Source organism: Phoenix dactylifera, chromosome 11 (assembly GCF_009389715.1).
Source record: "Phoenix dactylifera cultivar Barhee BC4 chromosome 11, palm_55x_up_171113_PBpolish2nd_filt_p, whole genome shotgun sequence".
Taxonomy (NCBI): domain Eukaryota; kingdom Viridiplantae; phylum Streptophyta; class Magnoliopsida; order Arecales; family Arecaceae; genus Phoenix; species Phoenix dactylifera.
In genome coordinates this window covers 5,274,134-5,293,507 of record NC_052402.1, presented here as the reverse complement: position 1 = coordinate 5,293,507, position 19,374 = coordinate 5,274,134, and the positions used below count along the sequence as shown (strand labels likewise).

Here is a 19,374-nt window from a genome sequence, read left to right as displayed (position 1 = left end):
CAAAGAATAAATTAATGCTGAAGATTTTATAAATTAGTTACCAGATTAGATTTCAGTGTACGAGACAATTGAGAGGTCGTGGGAGAGCTGCAAGTTATAATGTGAAATGAACATCCAGTTGTCATTGAGAGGTTTGATCCCTCAACTTCCAACTATTAATAAAAATTTGCATAATATTGATTTAAATAGAACTCTATAGAATTCTACTCCGTATCATACTCTATAAGATGGTATAGTGTAATATTATTTCCTTCTTTATCTCCAGTCCAGTCTAGTTGTGATATTAGTTAGATTTATTTTTAACCATTGATTTATTTTCCCAGCGGTAAAAATTACCAGCAACTTCAAATGACCAGGAAATGTATTTTCCTATGACAGATTAGAGCATCCTAGCAAATTTCATTTACAATCATCAAACAGATCCTCTTAACTCTACACATGGTTAAACCATTAAATAGAAAAAAGGGTTTTCTTAAGTATATAACCAGAGTATTGCTCACATATTCTGCTCTAATTTTCCCTACAAAATAACGCTAATGACAATAAAACATGATTTGCACAGATCATCCATAGGAGACAAAATCATCCCAATAAAGTTTGCTACAAACTTGGATATTACGAAACAAGATTTTTATTAAAAAAAAAAATAACACTTGTTTGTGCAAGCAAACTAATCTCTGCATTGAACAGTTCTATATGGCCAGCAACAATAGAAGGGTAATCTCACTCGAAAATACTTGACTCTATGTGACAACTTTTAGTATCAATAATTACCTCTTTCGCCTTTTGGATTCCACCTAGAAATGAAAAGCATATGAACATCAAGAAAAGTAGAAGACAAGCAATAACCAGACAGCCAATAGAGTTGGCTAACAATATCAAGAATCTGTTATTAGCTTATATACATACGATAGATTAACTACAACTGAATAGCAATGACAAGTGGGGAATCAAATATAATAGTTCAACTAGTAGATAAGTGTTATTAAATCTTTGGTGCAAACAAAAGGACATCTTAAACCTGCTCAAAGAACAGCATCCACAGCATAAATCAAGTTTCCCAAGTTCACGATGACACTAAGAGCTCCACAACTTAGAACAATCAATGGAGGCTTAGATTGAAATTTCTCCCAAAAAAAGTATACTACCTTAACCAACTAGTATAACACACATGCAAGATTTTACTCAAGGGATTTAACATGTATTGACACATCTGTGTCCACATGTTTGTAGATACAGATTTAGTTGTGAAAAATGCATGATAGATCATTTAAATTGATGGGCTTACACCATTTGTTGCATTTTACACAGCCTAAAAAATATTATATACACAATCAAAATTCAGTTAGTTTGGATGGTTTCCAACCACATTAAGTTATTTATTTATTCTAGTACCTAAAATCTGTTCACTTGGTACCGCTTGATGCATAGGTAACAAGGCTACGACGCATATAGATACTAGTAGTAGGTACTTGGGACATTGTATATTGTGATGAAAAATGAGTTTCTATGTTGATCCATGCATCCTAAGACCAGCGACCATTTTCTCTTCTGTTAGCCACTTAAGAATTGAGTCACCACTCAAGGCTATTAGATATACCTGAAAGCTCTACATATGTTCTGAAAAAGCCACACTATCTTAGCATACATTAAAAACATATGCTGGGATATATACGTACAAATATGTTTCTCTCTACCGTTGCTTAAAATTTTAAAACTTGAAAGACAAGTACCCTTTACAGATTAATTTATCTCTAAAAAGATTATAAAGCACTTAATTAAATACCAAGGAAATATAACAGCATTATTCTCACCTTAGGCTCAGAAAGTGGTGAGATAGGGAAAGCATTCAGAGATCTCTTTGCATCATCATCTGCGGAACAATCTGAACAGAGGAAATCCTCTATTTTTTTTGCCTGCTCAAGAGTCATGCCCATACAAGATGGATGAAACCTGCCCCCACAAGGACATACATGACATGCATCAAATGAATAAATGAATATAAACGATACCATAAAAAAGGAATAATATAAAATAATTAATTTCATCTATGGTTTATCCATCTCTACACTAATTGCAAATATCTGTAAACACAAAAACATGTGAACTGACTGAACATTTGGGCTTTTGAGAATAAAGAATAAAAATGAATTGCGAAAGGAAAGGATTTAACAATATGAAAGCAAAATTGATATTCATTATAGCAAAATAACATGGAATGTCATCATCATCCGAAGAACAATCCGAATAGAATTAACTTTTTTGCTTGCTTGATAGCCATGCCCATAAAAGATGGATGAAACCTAAATGCAAATAACATGCATAAATCAAATGAACACAAGAATACAAATGGTACCATAGGAAAGAAATAGTGAATTAATTAATTCTCTCTGCAGTTAATCCACTTTTATACTAATCACAAATATATGCAAAAAACCAAAACATGTGACTGACCGGATAATTGGACTTTTAAAAATAAAGAACAAAATAATTTGAATGATGGCAAAAAATTAATATTTGTTAGCACAATAAAGTGGAAAAAATGAAATAGCACACCAACCAATAGCTTCCACAATAGCAAGCACAACAAAAGCATTACATATTAAAAAATTGAAGTGGTCCATGATATGGTACACCCAACTAAAGGTTGTATTACCTGCAAGGTTAAAAATATCGGTGAGATGGTAGAGCATCCCACCATCCCGAATATTGGGACGAGGTACCATCCCAAGTGTTGGAACGAACAAGTCAGTAAATGAACCAAGACAGGAAAGGACATCCAACATCCCAAGCATTAGGGTCTGGACCAACACGCTCTACAAAAAAACCAGAACAACGTCGTCCCACGGTACTTAAAACCTTGATTACCTCGATAGACACAACTGGCTCCAAAAATCAATGTTGGATACATATCCAAGTCAAAAACATTTGCATATATGAAGTTCCACAATTACCACTTTTAAGGATTGGCAAAGAGTCGAACTCTTCCAACAATGAGTTTAAACTTGCATTTTCATGTTAGAAGCATCTTTCTTTTAGTAATTACCCAAGGATGTAGGTAAAGAAATAATTTTCAAAAAAGTTATTTTTCTTATATTGTTACATTAAACAGAAAGTTTGAATGAGAAATATATATACGCACACGCGCACACACACACACACACATATATATATATATATTTAAAGATCATAACAAACAATATATTCTTATATTTATTTTTAATATTTAAACAAAGAGTAATGAAAGTTAAAAATATATATAATTTAGTTAAAATTATAATTTATCCTATGTATCATCATATTTTCTTTTCTATTTTTCCCTCTTGCTGAGTTAGATACCTAGATATGCATCCGAATCTGATTTTCATATTTGTATCCATGCAACGTTTAACAAAGGTGTCAAGTTTCGGCAAATGGAGCGATTAATTTTCCCAAACATACAAAAAAAATCCCTAGAGACATGAGCAAAATAATTAAAAATTTGTAAGGGTAAATTTCTTATCAAGGGTTTATGAGTTCATGAAACACAAATTGAAAGGCTCTGCAATGTACATAGTATAGAAGTCAAAATATTTCACACGGATCATAAATAACCAATTTTTGAATCATTCTTCTTGAGTCTGGAGGATCTTCAAATTATACCATCTTCAATTGATAAATCTTCAATTATCTTATTGATTATGGCATCTTTGACCATCAGACTGCAATGATTAGCAAGCAAAAATCAAATCTCCACTTGTCTGATCTTCAAATAGTCATTAGTGCAAAAAATATTCTTCAATAAAGTCACTATCGCTAGCTTTTGAAACTACATTCCCAACATATCCAACTCTTTTGAGCACTTCCCAACCTAAACTCTTCTGAAGAGAACGCAAAGCAGCAAACTAGCATGAAGAACAATCCAATGTTTACATCAGAACTCAGAGAGAGAAGGAAATATGAGCAAAATTGATCAAAGGGACATAACAAAAGGACAGAATCAATCAAAATAATCAGGTCCAGAATTGATCAAAGGGACAGATCTCTCTGCAAAACCTTCATCCACTGAGTAATCATGGAGTTCAACATGCATGGGGAACAAAAGTTTTATGATTGTTATAATATTCATTTTCTCATAAAAGATAAACTTCACTTGTGTTTCGGCAGCACCTACACATTGAATAGCATCATAAAAAAGCTACCTATAAAATAAAAGGGTTTTTTTACATGAATACCCTTCTAAATATCGAATTTTGCATGAATATCCTTCCAAAATTGATATTTGCATGTATACCCTCGTAAAACTCTGTTATTGTACAAATGCCCCTAATCTACGGTTGTTCCAACGGTGTTAAGAAAAATTCTATTTATATTAATTAAAATATAAATAATTTTAAAATTACGCTATTGTCCATGACTTCTTCTTTTGCTATTAGGATCTTGATATATTTGCACGTCTATTCATTAAGGATATTTTAGTCATTTTAATTTGAAACCGTTAATTTTTTTAACGCCGTTAGATAGCATGGTACATATGCAAAAACAAGAATAAAAAAAGGGTAGATTAGCAAAACAAGCGTTTTACGAGGGTATATATGCAAATATCAATTTTGAAAGGATATTCATGTAAAATCCGATATTTAGGAGGATATTCATGCAAAAAAATCCAAAATAAAAAGCACGAATCTAGAAATTAATTCAAAACAATTAGACAAGTAATTTGGTGAAGAAAATGGTAAATCAAAAAAATTATAGGACAGACTTTAAGTTGGATTTCTCTATGATATCATTGATATCACTTCCTATGGAACTAGAAAAATAGGTTACAATGTGCTATATCATAGGTTGGATCGCCATGATACTGATGTTAGATGCAATTGTAAGTTCTGAGATTTGAACGATATAAATCAAAATATGCAATGGTTATGTCACCTGAAACAATATATTGAAATGTAAAACACATTTTAACTCAAGTAATAGGAGCATTGCACATAACAACGAAAAGGTATCCTATCAAATACCAAGTAAAAGAAGACAAATTATCAGAGTTAATAACTTTAAGAACAAGACAACATATAAGATTCTTTACCAACCTGGTAACTTTCTGTTTAATTATTTCTAAATTGATCGTTTCCACTTTTATGTTATATATAAAGTCCTGCCTCCCCAAGATACAAATTTATCTTCATAACCTCGCTAAAAATATTCATTTTACATTTTGAATCTCATTTGCACGAGAAATGTACAAGCAACAGGTGCAGGGGGCTTAGAACTGAAACCCGCCAAAACTCTGTAAGTTTGAGTTGATTTTTATATTTCTGTTCTAGATTGCAGAAAGCTTAGGTCAGGCACAATCAGACTCAACTCAACAAAATATTTAATGTAACTCATGAATATAGACTCATCATGGATCCAATCCAAATCAAACCAAACCCTAGTCAAATCCACAAGAGATGAGAACTGGCCGCAAGTTAAGTTGAACTTTGATTTACTGTGGCTGTCCTGCACCTCTAGTAAGAGTCAAAACATGAACATATATTTGCACTTGCTCTTAATTCATTTACAGATTATTGAGAATTTAAAATTTGTCATCAAACATAATTGAAGTGCAATTCCAGAATTCTAACCAAAAAGGCAAACTCAATCTTCGATGTTGTAGACTAAAAAATTAATTTCCTATATATGTAAGTTTTATCAAATCTAAGATACATAGGTTCTGTAATATTTGAACAGCAATCTAAACCAAATAACTATAAAAAGATGCCTGCCAAATTCGATATAGATTTGGCAGTCAAAAGCATATAACTTAAGGAGAAAAGATAGAGGTCTCGCACATAAAATGCTTGGGATGCACTAAAAGGCCTTGAAGCTAAAGAAGATAGCATTCCACAATAGCTACAAATTGAACTACAGAATTGATTGAATATATAACTTTTAAGATTAATGAATGAAATAAGTAAACAAGTTTGAAGGATATATAAAATTTTTAAATAACTTTATTAGTTGGTACTGTAAAATGGTTAAAATTTCAACAAAAGTATGGATATAGAAGGACTAAAACATATGAACCCATAGTTTTTATGTCATTCCATCTTCTCTTTACAGGTGAACAGGTGAATTCAGCCACATTAGCATAAAGTTGCATGTGTCCTTAGCAGCGCTAGCTATAGCACCTTTCCTTCTAGAGTCTGATTTCTCACTATGCTCTTAATATGCACTCTAAGGATGCGCATGGTGATTTGCAAAAGGAGTTGTTACTCTTGTGCATTAATGTCCAAGAAAACTCGAATAATTGAATTATATGTCTTTCTTTTTCTGGCAATCTTTCTTGATTTGTACTTCATCTACTTCTCTAAGGCACATATAATGCAAAGGAGGGTGTGATTCCAAGAACAACTGACTGGTCCCAATCAAATGCTAATCATGTGATCACATGGATGGATTGCCCAATTAAAGCAACTATAAATGGGGAGACCATGAAAGTGTCAGCAAATACATGTGTCTTTACCACCTTCAATTGGCATATGATCCTTTCCTTCCCTTTCCCCAATTTCTCCCATCATTATTGTGATTAGCATGCTAAAAATATTTTAACGGAAAAAATAGAAGGCCTCTGATGTATAATTCTAAATTTGCCTTCAGCCCTAATTGGAACACATAGAAGTGCGTACTTCTTGAAGTTGAACAAGAATCAAGAGGACTGAAGTTCTGTTAAGTAAATCAGGAGACTCCATAAACTTAAAGTGGGTTGCATGTCAATTACATATGTCAAGTTCTACTATCATCTCCTGTACATGTATCATTGTAGAGAGAATTTGGTTTCAACCAAGGACATCCTTCCGACAACATTTAGGTTTGTGTAAATATTGAGTATATGCCTCATTTGGGATCCCAAACCGTGTAAAGTGCACACCTGATGTTAGATTAAGTACCCTTACCATTGGAAGCTTCACTATGAAATCACGGCATGACGTCAACAGAATTTCACTTCTACATGGTTAGATGCTAAGTTTTTCCCTTCCCTAACTGTTCTTGCTTGACATGCTTCACTATAAAAGGTAACTATTTAACCAATTACTCACATAACTATAGGGAAAACAAAATAAATAAAGCACAGCGTGTCAAACTAGAACAAAAGGTAGAACACTAATCATATAATAACAGGAGTCAAGCCCACAATCGTTCTCCACACAAAGATTCTAATAAACATTATAAATTAAGCACTCCACATTACATGATGCAGTATCAATCATCAAAGTTTTCTTCATCACCGAAACAGTGGATCTTGTTTCGTTACAGGAGAAGTCAGATTTTCCTTCTCCCAAATGCACTGATTCAAATGACGCTTAAAGTAGCATACTAATATCTATAAAAATGATTAGACTAGAAAGAAAGAAAGTACTGGTGAAAAAAAATTGGCAATGCATTGTAAACAAATACACAGATTACATTGGGACAGACTATGGTATGTCCTTACTGCTAGTGGTTGCAGCTGCACAGTAGATATTGTGTAGGCAGCTTGTGGCCATGCCACCAAGATTTTATGCCTAATTTGGACTAAAACTAATGAAACATTGAATGAGAAGAAGTTAACATAAAAGCTATTGGACGTGGAACCAGTCGAATAATTAACTCCAATCCCTTTCTGAACAATGTTTAAAGCCCTTTTATCCTTAAACTCAAACATCAAACACTGCAATAAAACCATATTATGGCATGCACAGGTAGGTCAAAGACTCAAAATTTCCTCTAAGTTGAAACATAATATAAGTGAAACCAGCAAGTTTGGAAGTAATGGACAACCTAAGATAGACGCTTATATTAGAAACCTCTAGCTGTCAACATAATCACGTTACCATCGGCCAGAACTCTTGGCCACAAATTAAAAAATCACCATGGAAGTTAAAATACAGAAAAATAAGCAAAGAAGAGCTCACGGAGTTCAACCGAATAATCTCTCGGGAAAAAAAGAACACCAAATCCAAGATATAATGCATATCATCCATACTATTGTTTTCTTAGCTTCACCAAAGAAAACTAACTACTTTAACTTTAAAAAGAAAAAAAAAACATGGGATGATAAATTCACGGAACAAACAAAAAAAAAAGATAGGAGAGAGAAGCAAGAGTAATGGTGAGCGATTTCACGAAGATTTACCAGTCCCTGCATCCCTCACACTGGACCATGAGGTCATCTGGGTTATACGGCATCTCACATTTGCAATACCTTCAATCCAAGAAGATAAATTTAGCAAGAGGATAAAATCTATGGGAGTTGAGGGATGGAGAAAAAGGAAACGAGAGCAAAGGGTGCCTACACAGCGACATGGTCGGGCGTGAACCCCCCAGTGACAGCCTTGTACTCGAAGCGGCTGAAGTAATCCTCGGAACCGACGTTTTCGAGCTTGGTATAATTCTTGAAGGAGTGGACGACACACTTTCCCTCGATGGTGTGGGCACTCTGGACATCATAGTGGTCAGAAAGGAAGAGCTCCTTGGACCCATGGAACCGGCGCCGCCCGCCGATCGCATCCTCCGGCCGGTAGTACCACCGCACCCGCACCCGGACGCTGCCGCGGTGGTCCGCCTCGATCTTCTCCACCCGCGCCACATATGGCAGCTTGTCCGAGTCCGCGGGCCGCATCAGCACGCAGTCCCCCGCTGCCTCCAGCCATTTGCATCTCCAATCAGTTACCCTTTTCAAGTGCGTCCAACGAAAAAGTAAAAAAAATAAAGGAAAAAAAAGGATCGGCGTCGATCGATCCATGATTACCTCTGACGACCTTGTTGGTGCCTCTGATGGTGTAGGAATCCAAATCCTTCTTCCCCGGTTTTGTCTTCGCCATTGACCAACTTTTTCACCGGTCTTCGTGCTGCTGCTGCTGCTGCTGATGGGAAGTTGATGAGATCGATCTAGGTAATAGGGATCTGTACTTTTTTTATTTAAAGCAAAAGGGGGAGCAGTGGAGGGGGTTCGAGAACCCTAGAGGAAGAGCAAAAGAAGGGAGCTGGTGGAGGTGGGGGAGAAGCGGAAACCCTGCCCTACCTTACGCTATATAAGGAGAGGATGGTAGCTGCTGCGCTTCCCTATTCCGACCGGGGTCGGGTGTCGTTGCCTTTGGGGTGCGGAAGAGCAGCATATCCTGGATGGAGGCAGGAGTGGAGGGGCGGGTTTTGTTGTCAGGAGCCCGAGCTCTAGCGCGGTGGCAGCGGGAGGTGCCAGATCTTCGAAACCTCGATTTCAGGTGCAGAGCTACGAGCAGCTTGAATAGAATTGCAATATGTGCGACTTCGGACGAGCTCTATCCTCCTGAAGGGCGATTCGTCCATGGTGATCAGCTGGGTCCAGCAGGACTCCAGAGTGATAGAGGAGGAGCTCATCCTTTGCTACGTGGCATATGGTTGATGGTGGGGGAGGGGATCACTTTTCGGGCTATACATGTATATTGGGAGGCTAACGGAGCCGCGGACTGGGTGGCGGCGTATGTTGCTAGCCACCCAGGAGATACCCTATAGGTTGGTGAGGATGACTTGCTTGGTGCATTCCGGGACATTTTGTTTGCAGATTCGTTTGAGTGTATTCGTACCCGTCTTGCATGAAACACCTGCTTTAGCCAAAAAAAAAAAAAGTCATCAACAGCTGTGTCATAAGGTCGACCTAAATGACAGATTTGAAGCGCGAGAATGTATCAATCTCGGCAGGCAGGCGTGCATTAATTCGAAAAATGGCCATTTAGGTTTTCGACCATTAGAGAACATCAAAACGGTTATTGCAGAAGTGTGCTATCTTTCAAATTAATCACATATTATAGAAGGCAAATAAAGCTATTGACTAGGTTGTCTTCTTTGCTGCTCATCATTCTGAAGAGATTTTTTGGACCCACTGTGTATCTATCCCTCCACTGTTCTGAAGTATTTTGTCTCTTGATTTTATAGGCAAGCTCGCGCGAGATTAGTATGAGCGGCCAGTTTATCCAAAAAAAAAAAAAAAAAGTGCCATTTTTTACTTACCAACAACAATAAGGGCTGCATTTTAGTACTATGGTAGCATTGTGACCATTGCAACTTTCGAATGCCCCATTATGCTAAAGATTAATATTATTGCTGACCCAAATAGATATATATATATATATATATATATATATATATTTCAGTTCTTGATCTTTATTTTGTTATAGTAGTCATTATAATTATATGATTATAAAATTATTATATAATTAGAACAATAGTTCCTATTATTTATTTGGTATTTCACTTTTCGATTATATATAAATTCACCTAAATAAATTATATAATAATTTATACAAATAATAACCTTATTAAATTATTTCATTATTTTTCTAGTATAATTAAGCTCGAAACAGCTCTAAACCTAGTTGAATGCAATTGTATTGCATTGGGTCTTGGGCCAGGCCAAGATTGTAAGGGTCAAGCTTGGGCCTAAAAATAGAGCTCAAATAAATTTCGAGATAGCTCGAGCATATGTTCATCCAATCTATAACTTTATTCTCTCTTCATCTCCTCTCTCTCTCTCTCCCTCCTTATCTCCCCTCCCTCTTTACTACAAAACCTCTCTTTCCCCTCTCATCTCTCTCCAGTCTGCCTCTTAATCTCGCTCTTCCCTCTCTCTCATTCAATCTCTCTCCCACTCCTCTCTCCTAGTTCCTCCCAATCACTCTCTGCTACTGCCCTCCTTGTCTCCCTCTCCATCTCCTCTCTCTTCTTCCCAATCTTCCTTCTCTTTCCCTCCCTCTTTATCTCTTCACTCTATTCTCCTCCACAATTTTTTACTCTTTCTTTTGTTTTGTGCCGTAGCCCTAAGAGAAACTCGAACTTAGATTTGAACTGGCACGACCAACCTTTAAGTTAAGCTTCAAGATAGGATTGAACTAGAATATTGAAAGAAATCTTTGATTTTTGTTAGGCCCAAAGCTTTAATCTGTTTTGGCCTTAGCTAGGTCTACTTAGAAACTAGGATGTGCGTAGCCCAATTCCAACCTTGATTATGATATACCATCTTTACTATTAAAATATTATTGTTAGCATAAAATTATGAAATATCATCTCCATCTTTACCTCTTCTACAATGAATCTCTAGTCTTCAATACCATACATACTCTAACAAAATTTCAACCTACTTCGTCTATCTACTTTCATGCAAGGAATCATTTTTCATATTTACATTTATTTCGATGCTCTCCAAGAAATAAAAAATAAGAGGGATACACTAGCTGAAAGAAGAAATATGTATATCAAATAAGAATTAAATAAATAAAATTTTAAATAGAATTATATCAAAAAAAATCAAATAAAAAGGAATCATAATCATTCTTTCCTTTGTTTTTGGAGTACATTTTATCAGGCCAAGTCCATCTTTTTTTTTTTTTTACGATAGCCAGTATAACAGCCATTATGCCCTTCGAATTTAATCCATTCCACAATTTAGCTGGCCAATAATGACGGTTGTTTACCAGCAAAAGTAACGAATGTCATTTCCATTATAGCAAAATATGATGATTTTGGTAGGCAACAACAATGTCATTTTGTTCATTTGATATTTTCAAAATTCAACGGAAGGGTTCAAGTGTGGAGAAGCCATTATTTTTGTTAACTTTTCTTGCTTCAACACAAAAGCAAAAAGGGGCGTTTGTAATCTGCCCTCACGGATTGCTACTTTTTTTTTTTTTTTTCCTCTCTCTCCCTTTAAGGCGAGCATTTCATATATTACGAGTACAGACACATCCAATAAAATTAAAAAACAATAAGTTTCGAAGTGCTTTAAGCAACTCCACCTTTCTGGCCCATAAGATACTCCGGAGTAACAGACCACATAAGAAGCCATCCAATTCGTGACTCTATTGTTGTTTCTAAACACATGCTTAACCTAAAAAGCTATCTGATAACTCGTTATCATCCAAATATCTCGACGTAGGGGTGTCCTTCTCTATTGCATCGTCTTTCAATATAATCAAGCTGGTCTGTAGCATCCACCGGGCATGGCTCTGACCTGCCCAAGAATGCCAGCTTAGCATGCCGTGGCAGCGGCAGGAGCTGGATGTGCGTTTTTCTTAGGCTAATGTTCATCGAACACTGGTCATTTTACAAATTAAAACATATCGACGTGTCGGCGTCTAGTCCGACCAGAGGGAGAGACGTCACCCCCGATGGCGTTCGCCGCGAACCCACTGTCTCTGAGCGTTCCGGAGGCCGCCTTCGAGACGTGGCTCCGCGACACCGGCTACCTCGAAATCCTCGACGAGCGCACCACCGCTCCCTCCTCTTCCTCCTCCTCCTCGGACCTCCTCCGCTCCCGAATCAACGCCCCCGCCACCGCCACCGCCACCGCCACTGCCGCGTCCTGGACCAGCACCTTCTTCCGAACCCTCTTCTCCCTCCTCACGCTCAACCCCTTCGCGAAGCTGACCCCCGATGATTTCTCCGGCGGGACCCCCTCCTGGACCGTCGAGTTCATTGGCGGCGCCGAGTCCTACTCGTGGCCCGCCGGGCCCTCCCAGGCCCGGATGAGAGTGCAGGAGAACGTTCGACGATATGCCCGGAACTACGCCTTCCTTTCCCTTCTCTTCTTCGCCTGCTCCTTGTTGTTCCCTTCTTCCCTTTTCTTGAAATTTCGATCGATTTGCTGTTTTCTCTACCAGCTTCTTGGGCTTTGTAACCGTTTCTTGTTCGACAGGTACCGGATGCCGATTTCGCTCCTCGGTTTGCTTGCAAGTTTGGGTCTTTGGGAGATGGTGAGGTTCTGCAGTGATAAGTGGGAGCTGGAGCAGCGGTACCCGGGTTTGAGGCACGCCTTTGTTCGAATTGCACAGTTTGGTAAGCTACTTTGAATTGGAATTTCCCTTGTTTTTGGGATGGATGGAATGATTTATTGGAAAGATTTGTTTGGTTGCTTTGCCATGTGCGGATTTTATGTCCATTCACGAAATTGCTTTTGACTATTGCGACCGGTCTTTTAACATGGATCTATTTATCATAAGAAAAAGAATGGTTTTAAATTTGGATGATGAAGGTTTCAGGGGTACTGGTGCTACCTAGGTTAGGTTTAACATGTTTGAGAGGAAAAGGATTGGGTTTTCTGAAATTGAGGGTTCGCCAATAACTTCCATATTTTTTGACACATATTTAAAGTAGAAAATCAGTAAGATAGAGATGAGAGAAAGATATATAGAGCTTAGGGTTAATTTTTGGTGGAAGAATGTTGCGCGTTTATGTGGACTTACATTGCTTATTGATACCTAATTGGTTTTGTATATGTCAGAAAAGAAGAAAGAAAGAAGGTATAGCAAGTAGACAAAAGAATGAAGTGTTCCTGTCCAAAGAAGTGAATGAAGCGTTCTTACCCTTTAACCCATCTTTTGATCAACTTAGTTATATGAAACAAAGAACAAACTCATCCTAGCCCTAGCCTAAATTGTGATTACACCTTATGTTGTTGTTCTCCTAGCATTGCTTGTGCTGACCATCGCCTTTTTTGGGGCACTTTCTTCACTCTTGCTTCTTCAATTGTCTGCTAGTAACCTCTTTGAGAGTGCTGATTGTGTGCATATAAAAGTTCTCATTCATAATGTGGGTGTGTATTTGTCATAAATCTATGACATGCCTAAGATTGCAAGCTTCAATCATTGTAAATCTTGGTCACGTTGTTCCTTGCCTGTTGGCATGTGCCATGCCAAGCCTAGATCAAGACGATGCATAGGACTATTCTGGTTATTGAGAGAACTACTCGATATGGTTTGATATTGAATCATGCTGGTTCATTACTGTTTGACATCAGCAGGTACCCCTTGGAATCATTTGTTTTGAGTAATTTGAAGATTTTGGAGATACCTGTATGTTAGGATAAGACTAGGTCTCAGCAGGTTTTATACTACCAAAATCCAACCTTGTTTGCATAGATCTCATTTAAATGAATGTCCATTTACTTAAGATATTATATGTAAATAAGGAGCTTCAATAATAATACTTTAGATTTCAAATTCCCTCAATATAAGAAGGTCAACTTTCCAACTCTTGTTAACTTAGATTTTTGGAGATGGGTCAAAATAGTGAGATTTGAAAGTGAACTTTTGAAATATCAAAATCTTATAAGTTTTATTATATTAAAAAATTGTCAAGACCTAGAAGTCTAGTGAGAAAAATGTTACATCTTTGTGTCTCCAAAAGCTTTCATCTAATATGATGTTAATCATTAAACAACTCTTCAACAAGCATCCATGGCTATTTCTTTTCAAATCTTTATCTTCGTAATTTTTCTCATCTAAAATTTTGTAAATGATTTGTCTATTTTTATCAAGAATTGTCATTAGATAATGCTAATGCATTTTCAGGATTTCTTATAATCTTAGATAACACACTACACTGAGGTTTTAAATCTTGCGGTATTTGAAACATCCCCTACCCCCCCCCCCCCCCAACGTCCTGTCTCGATGCTTGGGATGGGTGATGTCCCAATCATAATCGACTTGATTCGGCTAGGGGATTGGAAGTTAGAGTCCTCGCCCCAACCCCCTCACCCCCCATGTCGGGCCATCACCTTCCGTTGCTTAGGAGGCCTTGTTCCACGAAGCAAGTGGGGAGGAACCCTAACTTCCTTAGTGTCACCCGCCCCTGTTCTACCTTCTCCTTCTCTGATGCCGCCCTCACTATTCTGCTGTGTTTTGGCATCCTAGTGCTCTTCTAGTCTCCTCCTTTAGCCATTGCTACTCCCTAGCCCTCACCTCCTCCCCCACCCCCCATGTGGGGCCATCACCTTCCCTTGCTCAGGAGACCTTGTTCCATGAAGTAGGGGTGGAGGAACCGTAACTCCCTTAGTGCCACCCACCCTTGCTCTACTTTCTTCTCTGATGCTGCTCTCACTGTTCTGCTGTGTTTTGGCATCCTAGCGCCTATATAAATGCCAATTTCATGTCGGAATTGTTTGGTAATGCTGGTACCATCCCGTTCCAATAGTATTTAAAATCTTGCACTACATAATATTCAACATGCATGTGTTCCTTATTCTTGATTATATGAGACTGTGTATGTTTAAATTATTTTTTTTTTGAGTTACGAAACAATTCTTAATAATATTAGAAAGAAGTTTACATTATCCTAATTTGTTAAAAAAATCTCATGCCAGTGCATGCCATATGGTGCTAGTGCAATTGGCACCATTCAGCTTGTGATTGTCAATACTGCACATCATGCAGCACTTGCCTAGCTGACCCCCTGCTAGGATTAGCATGGTGTATCATACTTAATCCTTAATAAAAACATTATGTCAAACCCTTCTTGAGCACGAGCTCAAATAGTTCAATGGTTCCTCGTCCATTTTCCCATAACGGGTATAAATCTACACAGATTTTTTTGGCATAGATTTATGCCCTACTTTGATCTTACTACTTCTGCTCCAACGAAATACTTTGAGGTGCCCAAAGTGTTTGTTAACAGATTCCTTCAACCTCCCTATCCCTCGTGCATCACTTCTGGTGATTATAGTATTATCTAGACATATTGCAAGAATGATGTGGCTGATGGGGTTATACCTCATGCATGTAGAATGGTCCATTTGGCATTGATGAAGTCCATATATATTCAGTCAAAACCTGAGGAAGTTGTTAAACCAGGCTCTAGATGACTATCAATCTGAGAAAGTTTCTTTCTCAATGTGCATGTTTTGTATTCCTCCTCTTCAAAGCAAACCCAGTTTCTATTACGTATAGCCATTTCTTTAAATAGGTACTACGTAAATGTGCATTCTTTAAATCCATGATACAGCAGCTAATTGACATTTGCAGCCAAAAATGTTATCGAGCTGAACAGAATGTAGTTGCTATTGGTTAAAAAAGGGTCTGAAAGTGCTTGCTCTATATACTTGGGCATATCTTTTAGCCATTAGGTTTGCTTTATATCTTTGAATGCAACCATCAGCTTGATTCTTGACAGCACATATCCATCTTGGTAATCATGCTTGTGCTGGTCAAATTGGTATAACGTGTTTACTTTCTTGTCCCATGCTAGCAGCTAACATGCATCAACCGTTAAGATACACAAATGTGTTAATGCATTTGCATTTTGCATGACAAGGTGCATTGCTTTATTTATTTATTTGTTTGACTGTTTGTTTGTTTGTTGGTTTATTTTTCAGTACAGACCAATTCCACCTTCTTTATACTACAGTACGGATAACTTAAACAAATGACTGTAGCTTTTAACTTTACTTGGAAATTTAATATCACATATCATCTTTGGTATCTGTACCAATGCTGTTTAGGAAGTGCATCACATAGTTTCAAGTAAAGCATGATACAACTTTGTTTACAAATAAATAAATATTATTTTAAATTCATAATAAAAACACAAGTGGAATGTAAACATGTTCGCATATTAACAATGCATTGTAGGTGTTTTACATTGCTGGAACTCTTCAGATCTCATCATGGTCATACTATGAGACTTCTATGCAATGATTAGCTTGATTTCTAACTATTGGTCTGCTTTTACCATTATTTTGTCCAATCATATATCAGACTTTCAACTCATTGAAAAAAAAAGGCTAAAAGAAGAATCATCAGGGAGAACTTTTCAAGGATCTATGGGAATAGTTCTGATTTTCTATTGATTCAAGCATAAAAATGGTTGTTTTTGCTTCTAGTGGGGCATTTTTGGGTGTGGGTACAGGGAGTCGGGGGTTGCCACAAGAGGCTAGCAAATCCTCGAACTTGGATAAAAAATAAACTTGGATATCAAAATTGGGGGAGACGGTAAATTCTAAATTTTATATCATCAGCTATATCAATGAATATTAAAGTTGGCTCGAGATTCTAGTTTTATTAACACTCTTTCTATCCTTGTATCTGTTGTGGTTGATTTGGATCTGTTTTTAACTTTAGACTTTTGTTAAATTTTGTTTGAAAGCTTTTTGGATTTAATCGGATAAATAGCATTCAAGGGATGAAACTTGAGGTCTAAGCATTCATTTTGTCTACATTCTGTATGATGATGATTTGAGACACATCTTTCATGTCTTAAATATACCAAATAGTTTTAGATTTAAATTCATGCTATTTAATTTATATTTGGATTAGATTATTACATGCACAACATTGAAGTGATATAACTCAAGATTTAGACGTTCATTTCAGCTGTACTATTTATGACATTGCAGTGACTCAATGGGACATCTCTTTCTCATGAGTTAGATGCGTCAAACAGGCATATTTAGACCAAATTATTATGGCATGAAACTTTTATGACAAGATTTGCAAATTTTTATGTTCATTAGCCATAAATTAGGTACAAGAGTAGGGAGCAATTGAGTTAAATCAATATTTTAAATTTAACCTAGGTCTCCCTACAGTATTTGAAGATTCACCCTTATTTTCAATACGGGATTTATTATCATCTTCAACTAGTTAGTTACTGGAAAGTCTTCAATAAATTTCTTTTATCTTTAACTGCTGTGGAAATATTTGTTCATCATGTTATTATCATGCTAATTAAAATTGTTTTTAGCTCTGGAAGGGTTTTTTCATTTCGTTTCTTTTGACTGCAATAAGCTTTATGTTTTCCTTCCAATGTATTCAATGTGTACGTATCAAGGAGGCAAAGTGAATGTGCAGCAGCCTGCATTACTTGTACTTGGAGTTGCCATTTTACTATTGTTACCCTTGCTTAATAATGTACTGCTTGTGCAGTGTAACTCATTTAAAGTTTTTACATCACCTTAGGTCTCTTATAATCTAGAGTGCTTGTTTGATTGTCCAGTAATTCCATTCTTGTATGCGGAAGTGGGAGATGTTTATAGTTATCTTTGATGATTATGATATAATATCTTGCGGTCCTTATGTAGGCCTTTAAAAAAATGCCTTCTGTTTTTCCAGACGTGCACACCTAGTTTTCTCCATCTGCAGAATTTTTTTCCTAATTGATGCTTTCTAATGGCTACAGCAGTGCTATTTTATCCCAGATATTTTTTTCCTAATTGATGCTTTCTAACAGCTACAGCAGTGGTACTTTATCTGTGCAATCTTCAGTTGGCTGTCATTTGGGCCCTCAGTGTCAGTTATGCAGGTGACTACCTGATTTCACTCCTTTCATCATTTGATCCCCTTCCTTCTCATAATGTAATGCTGTTCACTGCTAGTGATGATAATGCATGCTTCCCTGCGGAAGTTAACTCCTTTCAAGCAATCGGTTGGAGTAAATCGGCACAAAAGATTTCAGCAGAAAAGGCACAATTAGCTGTCAAGTAATTGTCATCATAGTATGGAATTAGGTCCATGCAGTTTTGTCAGTCATCAGAGAATGGGAGTTCTCAACATACGGAACAGCGTAGCTGCAAAATTATGTCGGACTTTGGCCAAATTGTTGGATTTTGTCAGAGCCTGCAGCTCAATGAATCTTCATGGCTCCAACATCAAAGGATGAATATGTATTATGATTCCAAAAGATTGCAGTCTTCTTCTTTGTTTGTAAATGATGCTCTTGTTGCATAACAGAAAGAATAGTGATGTGACCTCAATTTGACAAATCCCAGCGACAGAATTAGTGCCAAAAAAGTATGCAACTAAAAAAAGAAATGATCTATAGTGCATATCTATTCAGTGTGTTCATGTGTGTGGAATTATTTAAACCTCAGCAGGCTTATCAGCACCGCTGTGCCCTTTCGGACTGTGACGATGTTAGAAGGAGCTATTGGCCCGACTCATTTTAAAATGAATGCTGCTATGGGGCCCCATTTCGTGCACATTAAGTTCCAGTTCCACCTTCCCAGGGGGAACACTGCAACTCATGGGAATTGGTAGGGCACGCAGGGAAGGTTGAATGCAGAGTTGTCAAGCCAGCTATACAGGTCCCATGGAACATTTCATGTTACTAAGGGATGCCCTAAAGCATTTTCCTCAAAATTCAACTTATCGTGTTGCCCTTTTTTTTTTTTTTTTGATACAACGGCAGCTCAAACAACTCTAGTATGAGTACAGCCAGTAGAATCAACAATGAGAAAATAATATAACAGTCCTTGATCTAGTGCTGGCCTTAAAAATGTGTCCAGGTTTCTAGTTTGTCTTTCAATAGCAAGATTGAATAAGAGAAATCCAGCCCGGCTAGCAGTCTAATCAGGTAGCAATTAATATAACAGTCCTGCTATTTTCTTTTTGGATGATTCTATTTTTAAAAAAAAATCAAATCTTCAAGCTAGTGCAAGAAACAATTCCGAGGATGACGGCGCTACCAAATACCGTAACAGCGATACCATTTTTTTTTTTTTTATACTATGCATTTTTTTGTTGTAACAACTACTGATGACTGCTTTGGAAGCTATTGTTATATTTAGTCCATGGGTGAAGGCCTATCGCATGGGAACACCCGACTTTGAGCAGTGGGAGAGGGCTGAGG

General features: G+C 37.1%; 2 protein-coding genes across 8 annotated transcripts; one reads left to right on the top strand and one right to left on the bottom strand.

The window, feature by feature from the left end:
- Positions 1 to 506: 506 nt before the first annotated feature.
- LOC103705189 (chromatin remodeling protein EBS-like) lies at positions 507 to 9,188 on the bottom strand. 5 transcript variants are annotated; one of them, XM_008788824.4, is made up of 6 exons: positions 9,026 to 9,187; positions 8,753 to 8,864; positions 8,298 to 8,640; positions 8,138 to 8,206; positions 1,815 to 1,953; positions 507 to 797 (listed from the first exon to the last, which is right to left on the bottom strand). In XM_008788824.4, exons 2-6 carry the CDS (start codon positions 8,823 to 8,825, stop codon positions 771 to 773), a joined length of 651 nt encoding a protein of 216 aa, XP_008787046.2. In that variant the 5' UTR covers positions 8,826 to 8,864; positions 9,026 to 9,187; the 3' UTR covers positions 507 to 770. The 5 variants fall into 5 exon arrangements, with proteins under 5 accessions (XP_008787046.2, XP_008787047.2, XP_008787048.2 ...); XM_008788825.4 differs by having other exon boundaries at positions 8,753 to 8,867; positions 9,026 to 9,184; XM_008788826.4 differs by having other exon boundaries at positions 8,753 to 8,861; positions 9,026 to 9,184.
- Positions 9,189 to 11,965: 2,777 nt separating this feature from the next.
- LOC103705222 (PRA1 family protein H) lies at positions 11,966 to 18,577 on the top strand. Of its 3 annotated transcripts, none has more exons than XM_039131363.1 (4): positions 11,969 to 12,577; positions 12,671 to 12,810; positions 17,983 to 18,048; positions 18,122 to 18,577. In XM_039131363.1, the coding sequence occupies exons 1-4, from the start codon at positions 12,144 to 12,146 to the stop codon at positions 18,217 to 18,219; spliced, it is 738 nt and encodes a 245-aa protein (XP_038987291.1). In that variant the 5' UTR covers positions 11,969 to 12,143; the 3' UTR covers positions 18,220 to 18,577. The 3 variants fall into 3 exon arrangements, with proteins under 3 accessions (XP_038987289.1, XP_038987291.1, XP_038987290.1); XM_039131362.1 differs by having other exon boundaries at positions 11,972 to 12,577; positions 17,977 to 18,048; XM_039131361.1 differs by having other exon boundaries at positions 11,966 to 12,810; positions 17,977 to 18,048.
- Positions 18,578 to 19,374: the final 797 nt, after the last annotated feature.

Bases quoted from the DNA above. Each gene is read 5' to 3' on its own strand.
- LOC103705189 (XM_008788824.4), bottom strand. From the start codon at position 8,825: ATGGCGAAGACAAAACCGGGGAAGAAGGATTTGGATTCCTACACCATC. The intron at 8,207-8,297 runs GTAGGCACCCTT...CTTGGATTGAAG, and splicing joins ACGCCCGACCATGTCGCTGT to GTATTGCAAATGTGAGATGC. The intron at 798-1,814 runs GTGAGAATAATG...TTTCATTTCTAG, and splicing joins CACCACTTTCTGAGCCTAAG to GTGGAATCCAAAAGGCGAAA.
- LOC103705222 (XM_039131361.1), top strand. From the start codon at position 12,144: ATGGCGTTCGCCGCGAACCCACTGTCTCTGAGCGTTCCGGAGGCCGCC. The intron at 12,811-17,976 runs GTAAGCTACTTT...GCTTTCTAACAG, and splicing joins TGTTCGAATTGCACAGTTTG to CTACAGCAGTGGTACTTTAT. The intron at 18,049-18,121 runs GTGACTACCTGA...GTTCACTGCTAG, and splicing joins CCTCAGTGTCAGTTATGCAG to TGATGATAATGCATGCTTCC.